At 39.8% G+C, this 18,365-nt stretch overlaps 1 protein-coding gene across 1 annotated transcript in view; it reads right to left on the bottom strand.

Annotated features, from left to right (window-relative positions):
- The window catches only part of POLQ (DNA polymerase theta), a 52,787-nt gene that overhangs the window by 11,245 nt on the left and 23,177 nt on the right, over positions 1 to 18,365 (bottom strand). The window contains exons 13-24 of the mRNA XM_041410795.1: positions 18,150 to 18,287; positions 15,584 to 15,777; positions 15,151 to 15,275; positions 13,364 to 13,607; positions 9,501 to 12,560; positions 8,418 to 8,557; positions 7,609 to 7,805; positions 5,921 to 6,161; positions 4,642 to 4,835; positions 2,779 to 2,916; positions 1,284 to 1,458; positions 697 to 832 (exon numbers count right to left, since the gene is read on the bottom strand). Of these exons, the coding sequence (XP_041266729.1) occupies positions 697 to 832; positions 1,284 to 1,458; positions 2,779 to 2,916; positions 4,642 to 4,835; positions 5,921 to 6,161; positions 7,609 to 7,805; positions 8,418 to 8,557; positions 9,501 to 12,560; positions 13,364 to 13,607; positions 15,151 to 15,275; positions 15,584 to 15,777; positions 18,150 to 18,287 (4,982 nt within the window). The remainder of the gene's footprint in view (positions 1 to 696; positions 833 to 1,283; positions 1,459 to 2,778; positions 2,917 to 4,641; positions 4,836 to 5,920; positions 6,162 to 7,608; positions 7,806 to 8,417; positions 8,558 to 9,500; positions 12,561 to 13,363; positions 13,608 to 15,150; positions 15,276 to 15,583; positions 15,778 to 18,149; positions 18,288 to 18,365) is intronic.

Here is an 18,365-nt window from a genome sequence, read left to right as displayed (position 1 = left end):
GGAAAGAGAAAATGAGCAGGCAGAAAAGTACCACCAAGCAGGAAGCCTCAAAGCTCACAAGGTAGATGATGAAAGATTGGTGTTTCACTAGACTTTCACACAACTGTTTAGGCATTGGCATGTAATGCTGTCAAAGTAGAATTGTAGAATCATAGAAAACAGGTTATGTGGTTGAGAGAAACCAAATTTAGAAATCTTCCTCTGCTACCTAGTAGTTACTGCAGGTCACTATCACAAATGAAATTATTAACAAAGAATGAAAAATATGTTCACCCCTGTTCCCTTCAAAAGGGAGCTGCACAGCATAAAACAAATGAATTTTCTTCTGCTTCTTCCACAGTATTCTATCTTCTTTCAGAGTAGTTCTTAGCAAGTCAAACCAGATCCTAACTTCAGTTTGGTTATTTTCACACTCAGACTTTCCATCCAACAGCTGGGAACATAATGCTAATCTCACTGAAGGGTTTCATAAAAAAACGTCAAAAAGAAAGCAAATAGCTCCATGAAACCACATGCTGTTAGTATTATTATGTCTTTCATGTATCACTGATTTTTAGGTATTTATTCCCCAGTAAGAGAAACACTGAATAACAAGTCACACTGACATGACAGCAGCCTCAGGTGAAGGCAGAAAAGAGAAATTTGACAACCCAACCACATTAAGATTAGACAGAAGCTTTGTCAAGATCCTCCTACCTGCCCCCCAATGCAGCACGAGAATGAACATTTCCATGGGCTTGGGAGGGGGGGCTTTCTTCAACCACAGTCGGCATTTCAATCTCAAAATCTCTTGGCACATTCTGGATATTTGGCTCTGTGAAGGTTACTCGACCTGAAAGGAAGATAGGGCAGAACTAAGGAAGGGTCCAAAAGGAGTCTCTCTAACTCAATACAGCTGCACACACTGCATCTCCAAAATACTGTGGGCAGGAGAGTGAGAGGACACAACCACTGAAAAAAAATTTAAAAAGGAAAAGTAATTTGTGTTTAATGGGCTTGTGATGGTTCCCTGTTTCGGTATGAATAATGACCTGTTCTAGAGTCAGATATTTACATGGTAATATGTGCAAGAAATTAATAATAATGCTCAGTGAACACAAAAACTATTTTAAACATCCGGTTTTTTAAGGCAGATATATGTCAAACAGATGTACCAGTATCTTTGTTTGGTTGAAGCAGAGCACAGGCTTGATTTCCTATCTTTTCCTCTTAGAAAAGCTGCACACACATACAAAAAGACAAAAAGCCAGTAAGAACTGAGGTACTTGCACACATTTGTTCACCTGTAGCTGTGTGAGTCTGTGAAACTGGATATATCCTTTCCATTCCCAGTGCAGAATTCAATCGCTTCTGCCTCTGCAGTGGAAACACCACTTTAGTAATGGCATTGTTGATCCTCCTCCATTCCAATATCAGCCCTGGCAATGGGTGAAGTGTCTTTAATTTCTCCAAAACATCCTTGTGGGAAGAAAAGGGCACAACTAATCAACGGCCTTTAAAACTTTATTTAAAAAGTTTTTGCTGTTCTGCAGGAAAAAGTGACTCCTTCACCCACAGTGAGATTCCACTGTTGCTGCCTTAAAATTAAATCGATATCCTCTCCACTTATACCACCTACACCTTGGTAATCAAAGCACCACCTGACACAGCTGCAGTTTTATTACCCACAAGAAGACAATCACTTCTCTTTGGACTTCTGCACCATCTCATCACTCTTAACCTGCACCAACCAATAAACCACCTGAAATGATGAAATAAAGCATCACTTGCCATAGGTCCCCTACGTTGTCTCCTCTTGTCCAGCGTTAATGCTTCTCCTCCATCCTCTTGCATATTTTTCTCCCTGCTCTCTCCTATCTGTACACTAGGAACACCAAGTGAAGCCCCTGACCACGCTCCTTGAAAGACAAAGCTGATCACTAGCAATCAAATCCTTTCAGTTGAATCAGAAATATGAAGGGACTAACAAGAATTTCAAAAGACAGTGGCATGAAAACATTTCTCAAAATAACTTTTTTTTTTTTGTGCACCGCAGGCAGCTGCAGCCTCATCCCTCCACATCACAAAAGGAGGAAATCCTCTCTTTGCTTCTTGCTCCCTGCTCTGCCACCACCACTGCACCCAGTGTCTTTACTGCCACTTGAGTTCCAGAAATCAATACTTGTCTTCCGAGTACAGACTACACTGAACAAGGGGAAACTAAGAAAACAACACAGATTAATGAGTCCTGAAAACAGGAACATATATATCTGCTAATTTCACTTGTCTGCCAAGAGCACCCGTTAGCCTGCAGCAGTTGGTATTAATGCAGGTCCACAATATTTATCAACTGGCAAGAATGTCAATAGCCTTCACATTATACAAGCCTCTGATATACTAAATTTGATAAGCCATCAGATTAGCTATTCTGAAGACAAATTCTCTGAAGCAAAAAATACAGATTTGATAGTAGCAGGAAGAGAAAATATTGTATTTAGTTGACATGGTATTTAAGTAACTCTCAAGCTGATGTGGAAAAATTCTTCTGCTATTGGCTTTACAAAATTATTGTGCTATTTTGGTCTTACACGTGATTTGGGAAATCAGATTCTGCCTGATTTACTCTTATTGAAGCCTGCTATTTACAGGCATGTCCTCACTGCACTCAAGATTTAGGAGAGTAGGAGTCATAATTCTGCTAACAGAGAAGGTAGAACCCAGTTTGAATTTCCAGTGGTAATTGGACGAGGAAAAGGCAATTAAAATTTACTTTCAGATTAGAAACAGATTATACTGTACCTTGGTTGTACTGAACTGCTTGCTTAGCCTGACCCTGTTTCCTTTAGCAGTTGCTCTTCTGGTGTAACCGAGGGTTTTCTTGTTCCCTTGGACTTTCACATCTCCATTTTGTGGCAACTTCAGCTCCAGGAACAAGACCTGAAAGAGGCCAGAATTTCAAATCAGTTTCTGCATACTACTCCCAGGAGAAAACAAAAGCAACTGAGCACTTAAACAGCTTGTTCCAGCCAAAGGATAGTACAAATGCTTCAGGTAATTAAAAAGCTGATTAAAGATCCCAGCTAGCAAAGTCATTCCTCCTCATTTTAATTAACTACGAAATGCAATTTAAAATCTCATTTTCTGAACACTCTAAGTTTAAGTTCAGAGGTATGTTTTTAGAAAAGGTAATTAACTCCATCCAATAAGTGAGGTTATTACTGACAGTCAGCTGTAATGTAATGTTCAGATGACTGAAAGTGGGAAGAACACTGATGAAAAAAAAAGAAGTGTTAGCAGGGAGCAGGCTTCAGAACAATGTGAATGGCACAGAAAAGAGGTGGTGACAAATACCTTTTAAAGAATAGCTAGAATATTAGTTTTTCTAACAAATTGTCAAAAACTAGAAAATTAAGTATATGCTCATTTGGTGACAGACAGAATTCAGCTCTTAATTTTTCACTTTATGTTTCCATAGAGCATGATACACTACTTAGCAGCTATTGTCTTTGATTTCACAGCTGGCAGAAGGGAACAGAAAGCTTTTCTCCAGCCCATTTATGGCACAGAAGTTTTACTGACAAAAAACTAGAAGAGTAAAGTTCCATTAGCTTAAACAAGGTACTTTGAATGACTGGTAATAAATTTCCACATGAGGTACAAGCTTCTGTAGTTCAGAAAACAGCATTTCAGACAAAACTTTACTTCCCCTTTTCCACGAAGCAGAGTGAAACTGAAGTCGAGCATTAATTCAGGAGTTCTAACTTAGACTACTGTTACTGAGCAAGATTCTACATTTACAACAAAGAAGGAATATTTCTGTGGAATTTCTTTTACTGATAGCTGCTTGCAGATTTTGATTACTTTCATATAAAATACAGCCCCCCAGCGAGAAAATAGTATATGGGGGGAAAAAAAGAGAAGGGGGAGAAAACTATGCACAGCAATTTTAATCTATTTCAATTATTCCATGTAATGTGCATTAAAAAAAAAAAAAAAAAAAAAAGTTAAATTCTTCAGGAATGAAAGCTTTGCTATCTTACATAGAAATATGTTTCTTAGACTTTAAAAAATGTCAGTTCTTAAAAGGTTCTTAAAAGCAGACAGCACTTGATTCAAAACTTTTAAAGCAGTTTTTCCTCCTTGTTCATGCCTGTACAGGGACAAGGGTAACAATGCAACTTTTTCAGTACAACTCTTAGACTCAAGACTACATTACACCAAATCACATCTCGTGTGCAGGACACTGGCATTGCAAAAAACCTTCTCCAGTCCTATACCACTCATCCAAAATACTCCAAAAGCCATTTAACTGGCAGATCATCTCATGCACCCTGAGAGGCCACGGTCCTATACAAACCACATGCTTATTTTCACTTGGTTTTCATTTCCAACATACGTATTTCCACTTCTACCTTCTTTATCTCTGCTAAAGTTGGCAGAAACCAGAATAATCAGTAACAAGCAGGAGAGACTCAGCCTCTTGCAGGCAGCAGGCTCATAAGGAGTGTAAGGATAAATGAACTCTCAGCAGAGCTGGGTTTGCATTTTGGATTTTCTTCATGCTGTCCTCCCACAAAGAATTTTTTTTCTTATTTTAGCCAAAGCCTCTTGATGATAACTTCTGGGGAAGTTCCCCCCCTCCCAACCCCAGCCCTCATGTACCTCTGCAATGTCATCAGGGCTGGTCAAGGAGAAGCTGTGCCCTGCCAGCTGATATGCCTTGGTCTCAATCTGGCTCAGTTTAGCCTGCATGACTTGTTTCTGGGTTTCATAGGCTGTTGTGCTGAAACCAATGCCATTCAGCTCCAGCAGAGCCAAGCAATAATGGGTGGGCATCTCCACTTTAGAAAAGACATCTGTAGTAAGTACAAACCAAAGAAAATCTTTAATGAAACAGATCAACTGCAGATAAACACATTCATTAAAAAAAAAAAAAAAAAAAAAAAGAGAATCCTCAGTTTTGAAAATACTGAAATGTTCTGACACACTGAAATATTTTACTGCAGATTTAATTTAAATACTTTTGTTTCTGGAATAAGAAGTATTTCATATTAAGAAGTGTTCCAGAATATCCTATCACAAAGGTATTTAAGAGAGCAGCTTCTGTCAATTTTTTTTCTAAAAAATACATCTCTCCCTATATCAACATTTTATAAACTGCAGACATGCTTAATGTAAGGCTTTCTAAATTGACACACATTAATTCCACCACCCACACCTTTTTAAAATATTCTAAGGTTCAACTGTAACAATCATAAATGATATGGTAAACTTGCAAGAAAATGTTTTAGTGGGAGTGGACCACAATCCTCAGCTCTGGATACAATTTAGGGGAAGCTATCATAATGGCCACCAATCATATACTTCTGGGGGCTTTTGATGGTTTGTTTTAAAACAGCACAAGCACTCAGCAATTATTAGTGCAAACATACAGGATCATTCACTATGGAACCACAAGAGTTTCATGGACACAATGCATACATGACAAATCATGCTATATGGGCAGGCCAAACAGCAAGAAATCTCCTTCAGAAAACATCTGAGGATTTTAGGAATTACTTCTGACAAGAAAATCCAAAAGCTTTTGAAAATGCTCATGAGAAATCATAGACAGACCCACAAGTCCCTCAGAATGGCCAGGGCACTCACCTGAGAGGTACAAATCTGCTTGATTTAGAGACTTAGAATAGACTCTGCTACAGCCTTAACCACTGGAACTGGTGGAGATTTGGGATATAAGAATTATATTTTAATTTCTCTTTCAGAATATATATACTTCCAAGGGAATTCCCTCTTTTCTTTTAACAAATGAACATTTTGACAGAATATATTTAGATAAGAACTTCCAAACTGCTTTTCCTCTGCACAAATCATTCAGCCTGTGGCAGTACAGCTGTATTTACCCTCCATCTTTGCCCCCAGGTGGAGGATGTATCTTTACCTGTCAGATTTTCCTTCTCTAGCTCCTTGTGGAGCTGCTCCATGACATTGAAGACAAGCACAGACTCTATGGCTGCTCTGTACCGCCCAGACTGGTCTCTGCTGGCACTCAGCCCCAGGCTCTGCACCCCTTGGCCCGTGCCCACTCCTTCCAGGAGGGGCAGCTCACTGGGGAGAAAGTTGGTCACCATGCTGTGAAGGGTATGTTCCTTGGAGCCAGAATCCAGCAGCCAACATGCAACCTTAAAAACGGAGAACTCCATGAGACTTTTTTTTACCTTTTAGTAATAATAAAATGCAAATATTTAGTCGGGGTTAATTCAAGGTTATAGCAGATATTATTTTTCTTCATCTGGCAGGTAAACTGCAATAATTTGTTAGGTCATTCCAGTAAAATCCCTCAGGAGAGCCTAAGTCACTGAAGAACTTAATTATTGAGTGAGAATGAAAAGCTATTTCTTTCTAAAAGAAAAGTTATTTCTGTACTTTTGAAAACTTTATTGTCTGTCAAATAAACACATCTTGAAATGTCTTTTTACTTATTAAAACTTAAAGGGAATAAATATGAAAATCAGGATCAAAACATGTTTAATCTGAAAAATGACTTTGTAGAGATCAGAACCTGCTACTGATCCAGAATACTAGCCAAGCTGAGCTCTCCTATCTTTTGCAGAACAGGACTAATGCCAAGAATTCTGCATGGGATATTTTACTCCTGGTAGAGCTTAAACCCCTGTCTTCAAAGGAAATTAATTTATATGTATATTTCAATTTCTTGTGTCAAAACAGGATGAAGCACAGATTTCTACATTGCCTCTGCCATACAAGCAGAAATAAAAACTCATATGTGTATATATGGGGTTGGGGAGGGTGTATGTATATATTCGTTGTATCACTCAAATGAACCAACATGAGTATGACTATTACATGCAACAGTGAAGGGAAATATGCTTTTACTGCTCTTCAATTTCATCCTAAAATTATGTCTTGGTAGGAAAAAATCTGTTTGTCCTTGTGTTGAACACCTTAGCTACTTTCCTGCAGAGCTGAGTATTGCAATGAAGCTGTTCAGCCCATATGCAAATCAAGCTTTAAAAATCAACAGCATTCTCTGTGCACCCAGAGCTTTTTGTAACATGAGCAGCTAGGTGCTTTTACCTCAAGCTAGAGTTTCATGTGAGTTACAACTGGTACCCAAACCTTTTGAAATTCCATGTAAACTTTGTTTTGTTTTGTTTTGAGAAAATGGGGGTAGCAAGGTGGTCTGTATGCATTGTGGGTAAATCTTTTGCTTATAGAGTCTTCTGGTCTCAGAAGGAATAACCTGACCAGAAGCACTTGTGACATTTCAGTCCCAAGCTTCTTACTGCAACAAAACAGAAGTTAAGTCCTGTCCACTGGGACTGGGGAGAGATTTATCTTCATTTCCCCTGCCAAGCAAGGTATGAAATAATAATGTGCTAACCTCTGAAACTCTTTGTTTGTTTCTCTTGCAGGCACCATGAACAACCACAGCAAAGCAAACGTCCTCAAAATACTGTTCTAGATTGCCCACTGAAAGAAAATTTAACTAAACTTTCTGACAGATTCATACCAAAATTACAGAAGTACCAGAAGGTACTCCTGTCTTTCCACTGTGGTGTTTAAACAAGCAGTTTCAACAAAGAGAAATGTCTTAATCCTGCAAACCTTTGGGTCCTCAAAACTTCCTTCCAAGGAGATGCCACAAGCCATCAGCAGAGTTTTGTAGTGCTGGATGAAGTCATACATGATAAGTGAGCGCTTCTTCTTGGTCTTCTTCTGCAGGTACAGCTGCAGATGGTTCATTCTCTCTGTCACAGGCAGGCTTTGGTCCAAAGGTGGGGGTGCCAAACTCAGACTGATTTCTAAGGCAGGAAATAAATACAAGCAAAAATAATCTTTTAACCCATTACATGGTAAAAACAGTAAGAGAAAAATCTTGAATGCAACCACCTAAAGCACAAAAGCTACAGTAGAACTATGAACAAACAATACATCTGTAGCACTATTACATGCTTTTATCAAACCAGACTAGGCTCCCAAAAGCAATATGCTGTGTCTGTATTAACAAACAAAGGATAGCCAGGAATCAAACCCTAGTCACAACGTCACTTAGCACAGACTGGGCTATGTTCAGCAATTGAGTGCTAGATTTGTTCTGGAGAGCAAAAATTGGAAGAGATTGAAAAGGAAAAGCAAGTTAGATAAAGAGAACCTGGGAGTGAGCAAATGTTTTAGCCATGTGCACGCTCACAGTCCAGTGTCTGGGCCAATTACCTGCCCTTGTTACACAGTACTATAGATGTATCTACAGCAACCTGTCCAAGGTGTTTAACACCTAAGACTGCTCAGTTACTCCACCACACAACTGAGCTAGGGTCGGGACAATCACAGCACTCCCAAGAACCTTATCTGCTGAAGGAACTTTCTTGAGATGCAGTGTCAAATAACCCAGCAGAGCCTGTCTGCTCACTTACCAGTCTGGTCTTGGATCTGCTGCAAAGAGATGTAGTAGGCATCTTTTCCACCCCAACACACTGCCAGTCCAACTACCAAGATGTCTTCGCATCCTTGGACAGGAAATCCTTCACCTTTAACTTGTGTCCGCTGAGGAGAACTCACTAAAGAAATAATTTGAAGTTACTATTACAAATGGCATCCATAAATACAGAAGATTTGGGATGCTGAAAATGCAAATATGTACGGTTGAGCCTAAAATTGAATATTATCAGGTCTTAGTAAAGCAAAGGGGCTGTGTGTTAGTAGAGGATGGAGAGCTGGTGTCAAGCATTTCCTTGATAGGTCTCTGGTGATAGTAATGAAGTGTTAGCAGCTTGTTGGTATGTGAGAGCTTCTAAATATTCTTCTGTGACTGCCTCTGAAGCAAGCTTACATATTTTCAAATATTTTCAAAATGTAAACTTGGTTCAATATAAACACATGCAAAATTCAGATCAGTTGCAATATTGCTTCCTTTTTTTTCCCCACAGAAGTATTCATACACTGCAGTTTGCTGCTGCTTTTTAAACATATTCTTCCTTTAAAATGACAAGATTAAGCAGTTAGATTCTTTGCTGTCACATCACCATAACAACAACAGCAACATTTCTTAACTATCAAAATAGATTTTTGACAGGCAAATGTGAAATGCTTTTTAGAGTGGAAGGAAGGAATACACTTCCTTCTCAACTCTTGAAGACATTGCTAGAAAAGGCCAACATTTGGAAGGGATGCGTTATGGGTGGTTTAATCTGAACAGGAGGAAACAGAGGGTGACAGAGCACTGGAGCAGACTGCCCAGAGAGGTTGTGGAACCTCCTTCCCTAGAGATATTCAAAAGCTGCCTGCACGTGATCCTGTGCACCCTGCTCTACGTGAACCAGCTTTAGCAGGGGAGTTGGACAGGATAATCTCCAGAGTACCCTTCCAACCCCAAACACTCTATGATTCTCTTATATCAGTGATTTTCCTCCATTTTCCATATCCTTTCCTTCTCTAGGCCTGCTTTAAGCTGAAGATACTGCATGCTGTTCACAAAACAATGCACTGGAACAGGAAACTGACCTTTTTTGAATTTGCCACCAATCGTTGATTTGGGAGACAAAAGGCACTTTGTTCTTTCACATGCCACTGAGATGGAGAATCTGCTTTTCTCTTTCCATTCTGCAACAAAAGTCTGGAAAAGTGTTTTGTCGCTTGCTACATCAATAATAGTGAAACTTTCAGCACTTAAGGGAACAAATGGAAAAACATCCTGAGATAGCTGCAGTGAAAAGCCTTGGTCTACAGTGGAATCATCTTTTATCTCATCTGTCTCAGTTTGGTCTAGATACTCAAGATTGTCCTGGAATGTTTTTACCTGCTGCTCTGTGTTGCCCTCACTATTCCACTGCAGCTGAATCATCTGCCCTTCCTTCTTGCAGGTGACTTGTCCCTTTCTTGCAGATGGGAGAGAAACAGAACATTTTGGAAAAAGTTCTTTGGGAGGTGTTGGAGGAATAAACCCATTATTATTATCTGGTGCAGGACAGGATGTTCTGTTGCTTCCCTCGAGCTGAAGTGTTATGCCATGTGTTTTCTGAAGATCCAAGTTTTCCATTTTGTTTTCTTTAACCTTGAAAGAGCTTTTTAAATCCTGGCAAGTAGGCAAAGGCTTTTGCTCACAACAGTCAGATTCAAAAACTGGATCTGGCTCTTGACTAACAATAGGAGCAACTAACTCTCCTTTCAAACTGGAGCTTGCTGAAGCTGTTTCAATGCCTGAGAGGCTAGGCCATTTGTCCAACACGTCCTGCAATCCTGGGCTTAGTTCAAACGAGCATTCAGTCCACACCACTGGATGGGGGTTCTTTTCAAAAGCTTGGTGGTTTCTCTGGAGCTTTTCACCTTGATCTCCTACTAAGCCCTTTGGTCTGGGGTCACTGTTAAAAATGACTGAGTTTCTTAATCCTGACTGACCTTGAAATGTAGAAGGAATGTCTTTCAGAAAAGACGGGGAGTTTCCGTGGTCCAAAACTTCTGCTATTACATCCGAGGATGCTAAAGACACATTGTTACACTGTGCCGGATTCTCATGTTCTTTCTGATTGTCACCGACATCAAATTTATTCTCAACAGGCCTTGGATTCTGCAAAACACCATCTGGAGGAAGCAAAGCCACAGGGTCCTTTCCATCAGCTTCCATGATGTGAACAGCTGAAAGGTCACTGACATTACTGAAGCTATCATCAAACAGCAAGCTATCGCTCATATTTAGGCTTGTTTCAGGGACAGGATGGCATTCTACTTGTACAATGTGTTCCCTACCAAAATGGGAGGTTGCTTTATTCAGGTCTTTAGACACATTCTCCCCTTTCACTGAATTTTGGGTCTGGTAATCTTGTAGAAAACTGTGTAGCTGTGAGTCAGTCATTGAGAAATCGCTTTCTTTAAGGCAAGGTGCAGGTTCTATTTTCTTCACTACAGGCTGTAAATTAAGGCCTCCAGACTCCAAAACTTTTTTACTACAGTGCTGAGTTGTGTTTTTCATAATGTCATTTGTTGTGATAAGACTTGGGAAGCTCACTTTCCTAAGTGTTGCAGCCAGCCTTTTATCAGTATCATTCTCAGTCCAAAAACTGCTTCGTTTTTCTGGTATTCCCTGCTGTGGTATTGCTGCCAGCTCTGAACCTTGTATTCCCTGCTGTCCTGTGATTCCAGCTGCTCCCTCCTGTTTTATTATCATCTCAGTTTGAGTATCCAACTGGATGCTGTCTTCAAAGTCTCTGGAGTCAGAAAACAGATGAGAGGCTGGATCATTCTGAACACCATCAGCATTGCAAACACCTCTGGATTTTACTAAAGACCCTTTCAGAAAATCTTTAGGATGACTGTTGCCATTCTGCATTGTTCCAGCTTGCAACAATATTCCACAGGGCTTTTCACTCCCATTTTTGCCAGCATTTTGAATCTCAATATTGCAGGTTTTCTCTTCACCAGGACAAAAATGCTTATCAATCATTCCCTCAGCAGAGCTTGCATCTGTTGGAGTTTTATTCCTTTTATTCTGCTTAACATCAGTTTTGTCAGTTCTCTGTGTCCTAGCACTATCAGGTATTCCTCCACTTCCTACAATACTAAGTGTCTCCACACTGGTGTGTGGAGTACCCTTCAGCATAACAGGTGCCTGAAAACCTGCCCTCCCCTTAGGCATACCTTCATTAGTGCTGGTAGGCTCTGTAAATAATTCTTCCATTTTGTCTTTCTTCCCAATGTTAACACCCCCCATCTGTACAGAACTTGAGACTTTATGAGTTATAGGATTTGTTTCTATAAATTCCTTATTATTTTGATTTGAAACAGAATTATCTGTAGAGATGGTGGTGCAGGAAACAGGCAGCTTTTGTATATCTATACTAAGCTTATTTGAATCCTCAAGAAGTGACCCCTGCAGTTTTGAAGCAGTATTTTTGTTCCTAGTCCGATTTAAATGTGTATCTGTGCTTTTAATCAATCTAGAGGCTGAAGACTCTGTTCTCAGTGTTGGTGTTTTTCCTTGTTCAGTAAGGTGCTCTTGGATTGCTGTTCTGGAATTCATCTTGGTTTTGACCAGAGAAATATCTTCTATGTTTTCATTTCCTCTGCACACATTTGGCCGTTTTCTAGCACTGTACACAAAATCACCCTTGCCTTCCTCTGCTCGAGCCTGTTTCCTGCCCAGGACTTCACTCTCAAACACAGAGCTTTCTGTGCTACTGCTCAGTCGCCTTTTACATCCCTTTTTAATATTCGATAAGTTTCCAATCTGAGAACCAAGGTCATTACAGTGTTGAACTCTGCACCCTTTTTTGTTATACACCCTTGAAGACTCAGCAGACTCCTCTCCATCTGATCTATGCCGTCTGTCTTCCAGCTCTGACTCACTGCTGATCACAGAGGAGGTATCAGTCTCGAGAAAAGACTCTGGGTTCCACTGCACCCCCAGCAGTGCCAAATCCTGCTGCAGAAGTCTCCTGGCTTCCTCCACAATGACAGAGGCTGCTTCTCTTTCAGTGAAGCCCTTCATTCCAGCCATCCAGATGCTGCGCACGGCCCGACGCTCCTCTGCTGACTCTTCATCCTCATCCACAGCCCTACGAACACTGTGGGGAGGGTAACAGACACACGTAAACACCCATGCAGAACATAACAAAAAACACAGGGAGCTGGCACTGTTCTCTTCTGCTCCCATGTCAACTGTCTTCACAGCTTCCTTTACAGAAGCATTCTACCTAAAATATAATGCACGTCATGGGAAATAACTTAATTGGAAATAACTATTTCTAAATATGAATAGATGTTGATAAAAGGTATTACTGGCCACATACCCCAAAAGCATTTCCAGATTTCTGTGTTTAAAGGTACCTCAGACAAGTCCCAATTCCCTGATAGGGCAAGATGCAGGTCTCAATGAATCATCCTCCATGCACTGTTTTCCAAATTAAGGAAACTTCAAGAACATGAACCAGACAAGTATCATGGCACAGTCCAACAGGTACTTGACCAAGGAAACTTGTTACTGCACTAACATAAATCACAAGAAAATCCCAAAAGATAATCAGTAATAAATCAACTACATTGAACATATGGTGAAGCTGCCTTTTAGAGGCAGCAAAAACTCCCTAGAAAGCACTGACAATTTACCCAGGACAAAACAGTGCATTGAAAAGAGGAATAAGAAGAAAATTTAGGTGTCAAAAACTTATTCTGTAAATACAAGATGCTTCTATTAATTTCAGAATAATCATAGAATGACTGTGATCAGTTGTTATCAAGTCATTATCATGTCTAACTAATATTTGACACAAAGTTCCAAAGGGTTGCCGCATTTCATTGCAGGTTTCATCCTGTAACCCTTCACCTTACAAACTCCTTCACTTGACTTCTGGACTTACTGACTTCTCACCTTTTAAATGGTACTGAGTTCTTCAGAGCAGCTGCCACATCGTCGGGACTGGCCTTAGCGAGATCAGCCACGGTGGCAAAGCCAGCGCTGTAAAGTGTCCTGGCACGCTGGGCATTCAGCAGAGACACTCGCACCAGGTCACAGAGCTCCCTCTGCACCCCAAAAGTGAGGCGGCTCTGGAACTGAGAGAGCAACAACTCCATGTTGTGCCAGCCCAGTCGATTACAGAAAACTGTTATCATTCCTGGAACACAAAAGTTACATTAATGTCTGAACTCCAGCTCCAGTTCTACTAAGCTGGATTCATTCCCCACCCCCCAATCTGAATCAGCATTCACTTTACATTTCTCACTTTCCCAATATTTACAGAAAATAACTCATGTTTATCACAGCTATGAGTAGGAGCTAGTCTTGCAGAACTCAATCTGCAATTAAGTAGTTAATCAGTGAGGCAGAAATTCTGAATGACACTGTTTTTTTCAAAGATGCTAATACTGAAAGTTTGAAGCACATGCATATCCTGAAACAGGAGTCCTATGAAAGAATCATACTGGAAAAAAAAAAGGCAAAGGAAAAAGTAGTGATGAGAGTCATTAAGGGAAGCCATGGATCTTTGAGGAAACCCACGGCTGATATCAATAAAAGTAGACTTTGGTCTGCAGGATTTTAGTTACTGAGAGCATCATAGGAGGAAGCAAATCCTATGATACAGGTTACAGCTGCAGTCCCCAGTGCATGGGAAAGGGAAAAGAGCACAGAAAAGACAGTTTCTTATTCACAGATTACATATACAGACAATGAAAACCACAGAAAGACATGGCATCCCTCACTAATTCTACAGTGATTATAGAAAACAATTTTTATCATATACCTTAACTCTATGTCATATCAATAGCTCATTTTACTTCCCAGATTACTCCTGTGAAAACTATTAACACTGGAAATACAGAATTATGAAACTGCTACAAAGTTATTTATACTAAAAAGTTTTAAAAAAAAAAAAGTTATTTATACTACCAGAATTAAATTAAACTACTCTGCATCAGTTGGCGTGACCTTTTCATTTTGGGGCTTTGACTCATGCTGCAGCCCACACAGAGGGTTTTGCAAGTCGAGCTAAAACTGTCTTAAAAACTGAAAACCCACTTATGGAGTAATGAAGGATTTAGGCAACAGAAAAAAAAAATCTCGGTCACTGGTGGGCTGTTACTTCTACTCCCACACAGCCTTCTTGGGGAAGCTAAAGGTAGCAGCTGTCTGACCTCCTGTGATCTGCTGATCTGTGATCTCTCCTGTGATCTCCTGTCTTCTGATTACCCAGAAGCCACTCACTCTGTTTTGAAAACTGTAACCTTATACCTTCTGGCCAATTAATTTTGCATGTAGAAGAAAGCCATGTCCCATCTTAGAGGCTCCAAACTTAACTCAATGCTGAAAGGTATTCTTTCCTCATAGAGCAAAGCTTTAGAAGGGACTTGCACTGATTTCCATACTTAGTATTGAACAAGCTACGTTCCTGCACAGCACACAGCTGATTTCCACAGACCTCAGCATGCTGCACACTGCCTGATTCCCCTCAGCTGGCCCCCTTCCCACTGCACACTCTGGGGTTCCACAGCAGGGGCAACCACAGGTTAAGCTATAAATCCATAAGTGGTTTCACAAGGCTGTTTGCTGTTAATACCACACTGAGACTATTTTAGCCCCAAATCTGGAAGGACAAAAGAAAAAAAAAACAGACTAGCCTAAGACTCCTAAGACTGAGGTATTTTGCTCAGACAACTTGCCTGCATAAGTGGCAGCAGATTGCTGCAAGGACTGAAGCTGACCACGACTACAGCCATATTTCTTGGTCATATCTTGTAAAGGAACCTCGCTGATTAAATCCAGAAGGGCAAGACTGGTAAAAAACCTGTTGATGAAGTACATGAAGAAACAAAATTGTCATCTGGGGCACATTACATGCAAAATGTGCTGTGATACATAGAACAGAACAGCACTACACTATAGCACACAAAAGAAACAGAGAGGATGGCTTCCAAAAACATCAGCACAAACATCTTGTGCCACCTGTGTTCTTGGTCCAGAGCAGACCAGGTCCTCTGACCTATCAGCTCACTTAGAAAAAGAGCCAGTTCCTGGAAACAGACACAGAGCCTGTGCATTACAAATGTTATAGCCTCTGATCTCTGCACTTTCCCACCCACATTCTGTGGCTACCTTTTGTGGATGGCCATTTGTCTGTGCTGTTTCTCTGTTTTAGCTGTGATTTTGCCCTTTACAGAGCGAGCTAGAAAGCCTTCTTCAATCCCCACCAGCTCAGCCACACGTTTCATTGAGGCAGGCAGCTTCTCCCATAAGCAGAAAAACTGGTACCAGTCAATGGTGGTCCACTCCTCATACACTGGGGTGATCTATCAAGAAAATAACACAATGCAAAAAACTGTTTCAGAGAAATAAACAGAACTAAACAGTTTTGGGCAAACAAAACCACAGCCTAGGGAATGTGGTTAGAGCATCCCACACACGACGTAAAGGCACTGAGTCACAGGCGTGTACCATGAAGAAAGTGAAAGCTCTTCTAATCCAGTTTCTTTAATACTTGTACTGATGAGAACTGACTCATATGGGTACTCCAATGATTAAACCATTTGGAATCTTTGTCAGATTATTTTTTAAATCCAAGCTACTAAACTATTTTTAAGCTGCATCTTCAATGTCCTTTAAGAAAACAAAATTTTATTGTTTTTTTAAGATAATTTACAGACATCTACCAACCTTTTAAAACCATGAGTAACCACATTACCCACTGCCACAGCATCTGACAAAGCAGTAAAGACACAGATTTTGCCAGAACCAGCTGAAGCTTTCATTTACCTGGAGTGCAAAAAAATCTCAACTTTTATTAACACTAACAAAAAGACCTCCAGACCTTTTTTATGTTTTTTAGACATAAAACCAATTCTGTTAATGTTTAGTCAGCACAGAGTTAGTCTCTCTATGAGAAGACAAAATGTCCTCATATCTTTGTCAATATAAAGCAATGTTAATTATTTTGAAAGAACTAAGAGTTGCTTGGCACAAATGTTAAATGGCACAGAATACTAGTTGTCTATGTTGTTGTAAATCATCCATGCTTCTTCATCTGCTGAGAAGAACAAAAGTAATTAAGATGGGGGTTTATCTTTTGTTTTTATTGGGCTTTTGTTGTGATTTGGATTGTTTTATTTAAAGAAAACTATCTTCCTAGTCTAGCAAATCCTTATTTGTTTTAATCAACTTCCCTAAAATACAAGGGCTTGGAATTCAGTCTCTTATTTGTACAAGTAAAAGATGCAAGCTTAAAAGAATTAAAAAGTATTTTAGCAGATAAACTCCCTGTAGCTCATAAGGAAGACATGAAGAACAATACTTTAAAAAAGAAAACTCAAAAAGCAACAAAATTAAATAAACCTTTGGCCTTGAAAATGAACAGACTTGCAAGACAGTGTTTTAGAGTAGCTTAACAGAAGAGAATCTCAAGAACATTTTGTTCAACAGTGTATGATTTAAAATAACCTTAGACAAGCTGCTGCAATTAAAAAGTACAGCATAAAAAACATTATGCCATCAATGCCTCTACCCCAGAACAGGAACAAATTTCACCCTTTTTTTTCCTGTTTTGGACATGCAAAGAGGAAAAAAATTCACTGGTGCATAACAAAAAGGAGCTCATTTTACCTAGCAGAAATAGAACAAAATATAATGTGGTCCTCTAAAACAGAAATATGAGTACGTATGGGACAGCAGTAGATCCAAGAAAAATCTATGGGTGTCAGCCCATAACTGGGTTATTGAATTCACCAAGCAGAGACAGGTACCCTCAGACTCTTGCCTGTCCCTGTCTCCCAGCTCAACAAGCTTTGTAATTGCGAGCATATTCCTCTTGAAATGAACTTTCTTTTCAGAAAAGACTCCCGAATTCTGTCTTTGATTTATCATCCTGTTAAAGAGACTACACCTTACTCTTAAAGAAGGCTAAAGCTGACTGACAGATTTCAGCTGATGATTGCATGTTGGGCCTCTGGCAGCCATGAATCCCAAGTTGTTCAGTGCAACTCCATCTGGTTTCCTCAATAATCTTCACAAGTTCATGGCTTCCTCTCCCAGGGTCTTAAATAGCAGTGCTTAGCTGTTCAAGTGTATGTGCTCATAAATCTTGACACACTCTGGGACACTTTTCCCTTATAAGATTTATCACACTCCTTCCTTTAGCCCTGGCAGCATCACCAGGCAAGTAAACTAAATCAGGGATGAATTTCACTGTAACTGAATCAAAGAAAGGCCCACCCATAGAAAGAAAGTGGTGTGGCTATCTGAAGCTTTCTGGAGGCAAAATAGATAACACAAGCCCAACATTTTTCTGTGCCTCCAAAAGTAATATGAAATTAAGCTTGCTGATCCCAAACACACATACAAAAATCAATTTGTTTCATCAATTTCAAGTGCCTCAGAAAATCTACCATTATTTTATGCTCAAAACTTATTAAGTTCTGAAATCTTAGTAAGTCAAGAGTGACAACAATGTGGTTAAATGGCATGCAGCACTTGTCTACACAACAGACACTACGGTAGCACACTCATTCTGAAGAACCTTCAATTTAGAAACTTTTCTTCATGAAGGATAAGCTAAGCAAAGCACAGAAAAACCCAAGCCTGTGTTCATGGAGCCATCAAGAACTTTGCATTGTGCTGTCTCCCCTTAGTTTTGGTAGTAGAAAATACAAGACACAGAATAGGAACATACCAAATAGACAATATGCAGATCATTCTCCAGAACAAAGCTTTTCATAGCTCGCTGCAGGTCAGCAAAGATTTCCATGGCTTCAGTTGGTGAAAGAGAAGATGAAAGAGTAGCTGAGCCAAGATGTGTTGGGTGATAAACCTTTTCTGTAAAAAAAAAAATTACATAGAGAAACATTTAAGTGCAAGTTTATAATAATTTTCAGGTTGTGCTGCATTT

Source organism: Onychostruthus taczanowskii, unplaced genomic scaffold (genome assembly GCF_017590055.1).
Source record: "Onychostruthus taczanowskii isolate IOZ18803 unplaced genomic scaffold, ASM1759005v1 scaffold34, whole genome shotgun sequence".
NCBI classification, from domain to species: domain Eukaryota; kingdom Metazoa; phylum Chordata; class Aves; order Passeriformes; family Passeridae; genus Onychostruthus; species Onychostruthus taczanowskii.
Note: the sequence above shows the minus strand (reverse complement) of the source record. Positions and strands in the feature narration are given on the sequence as shown.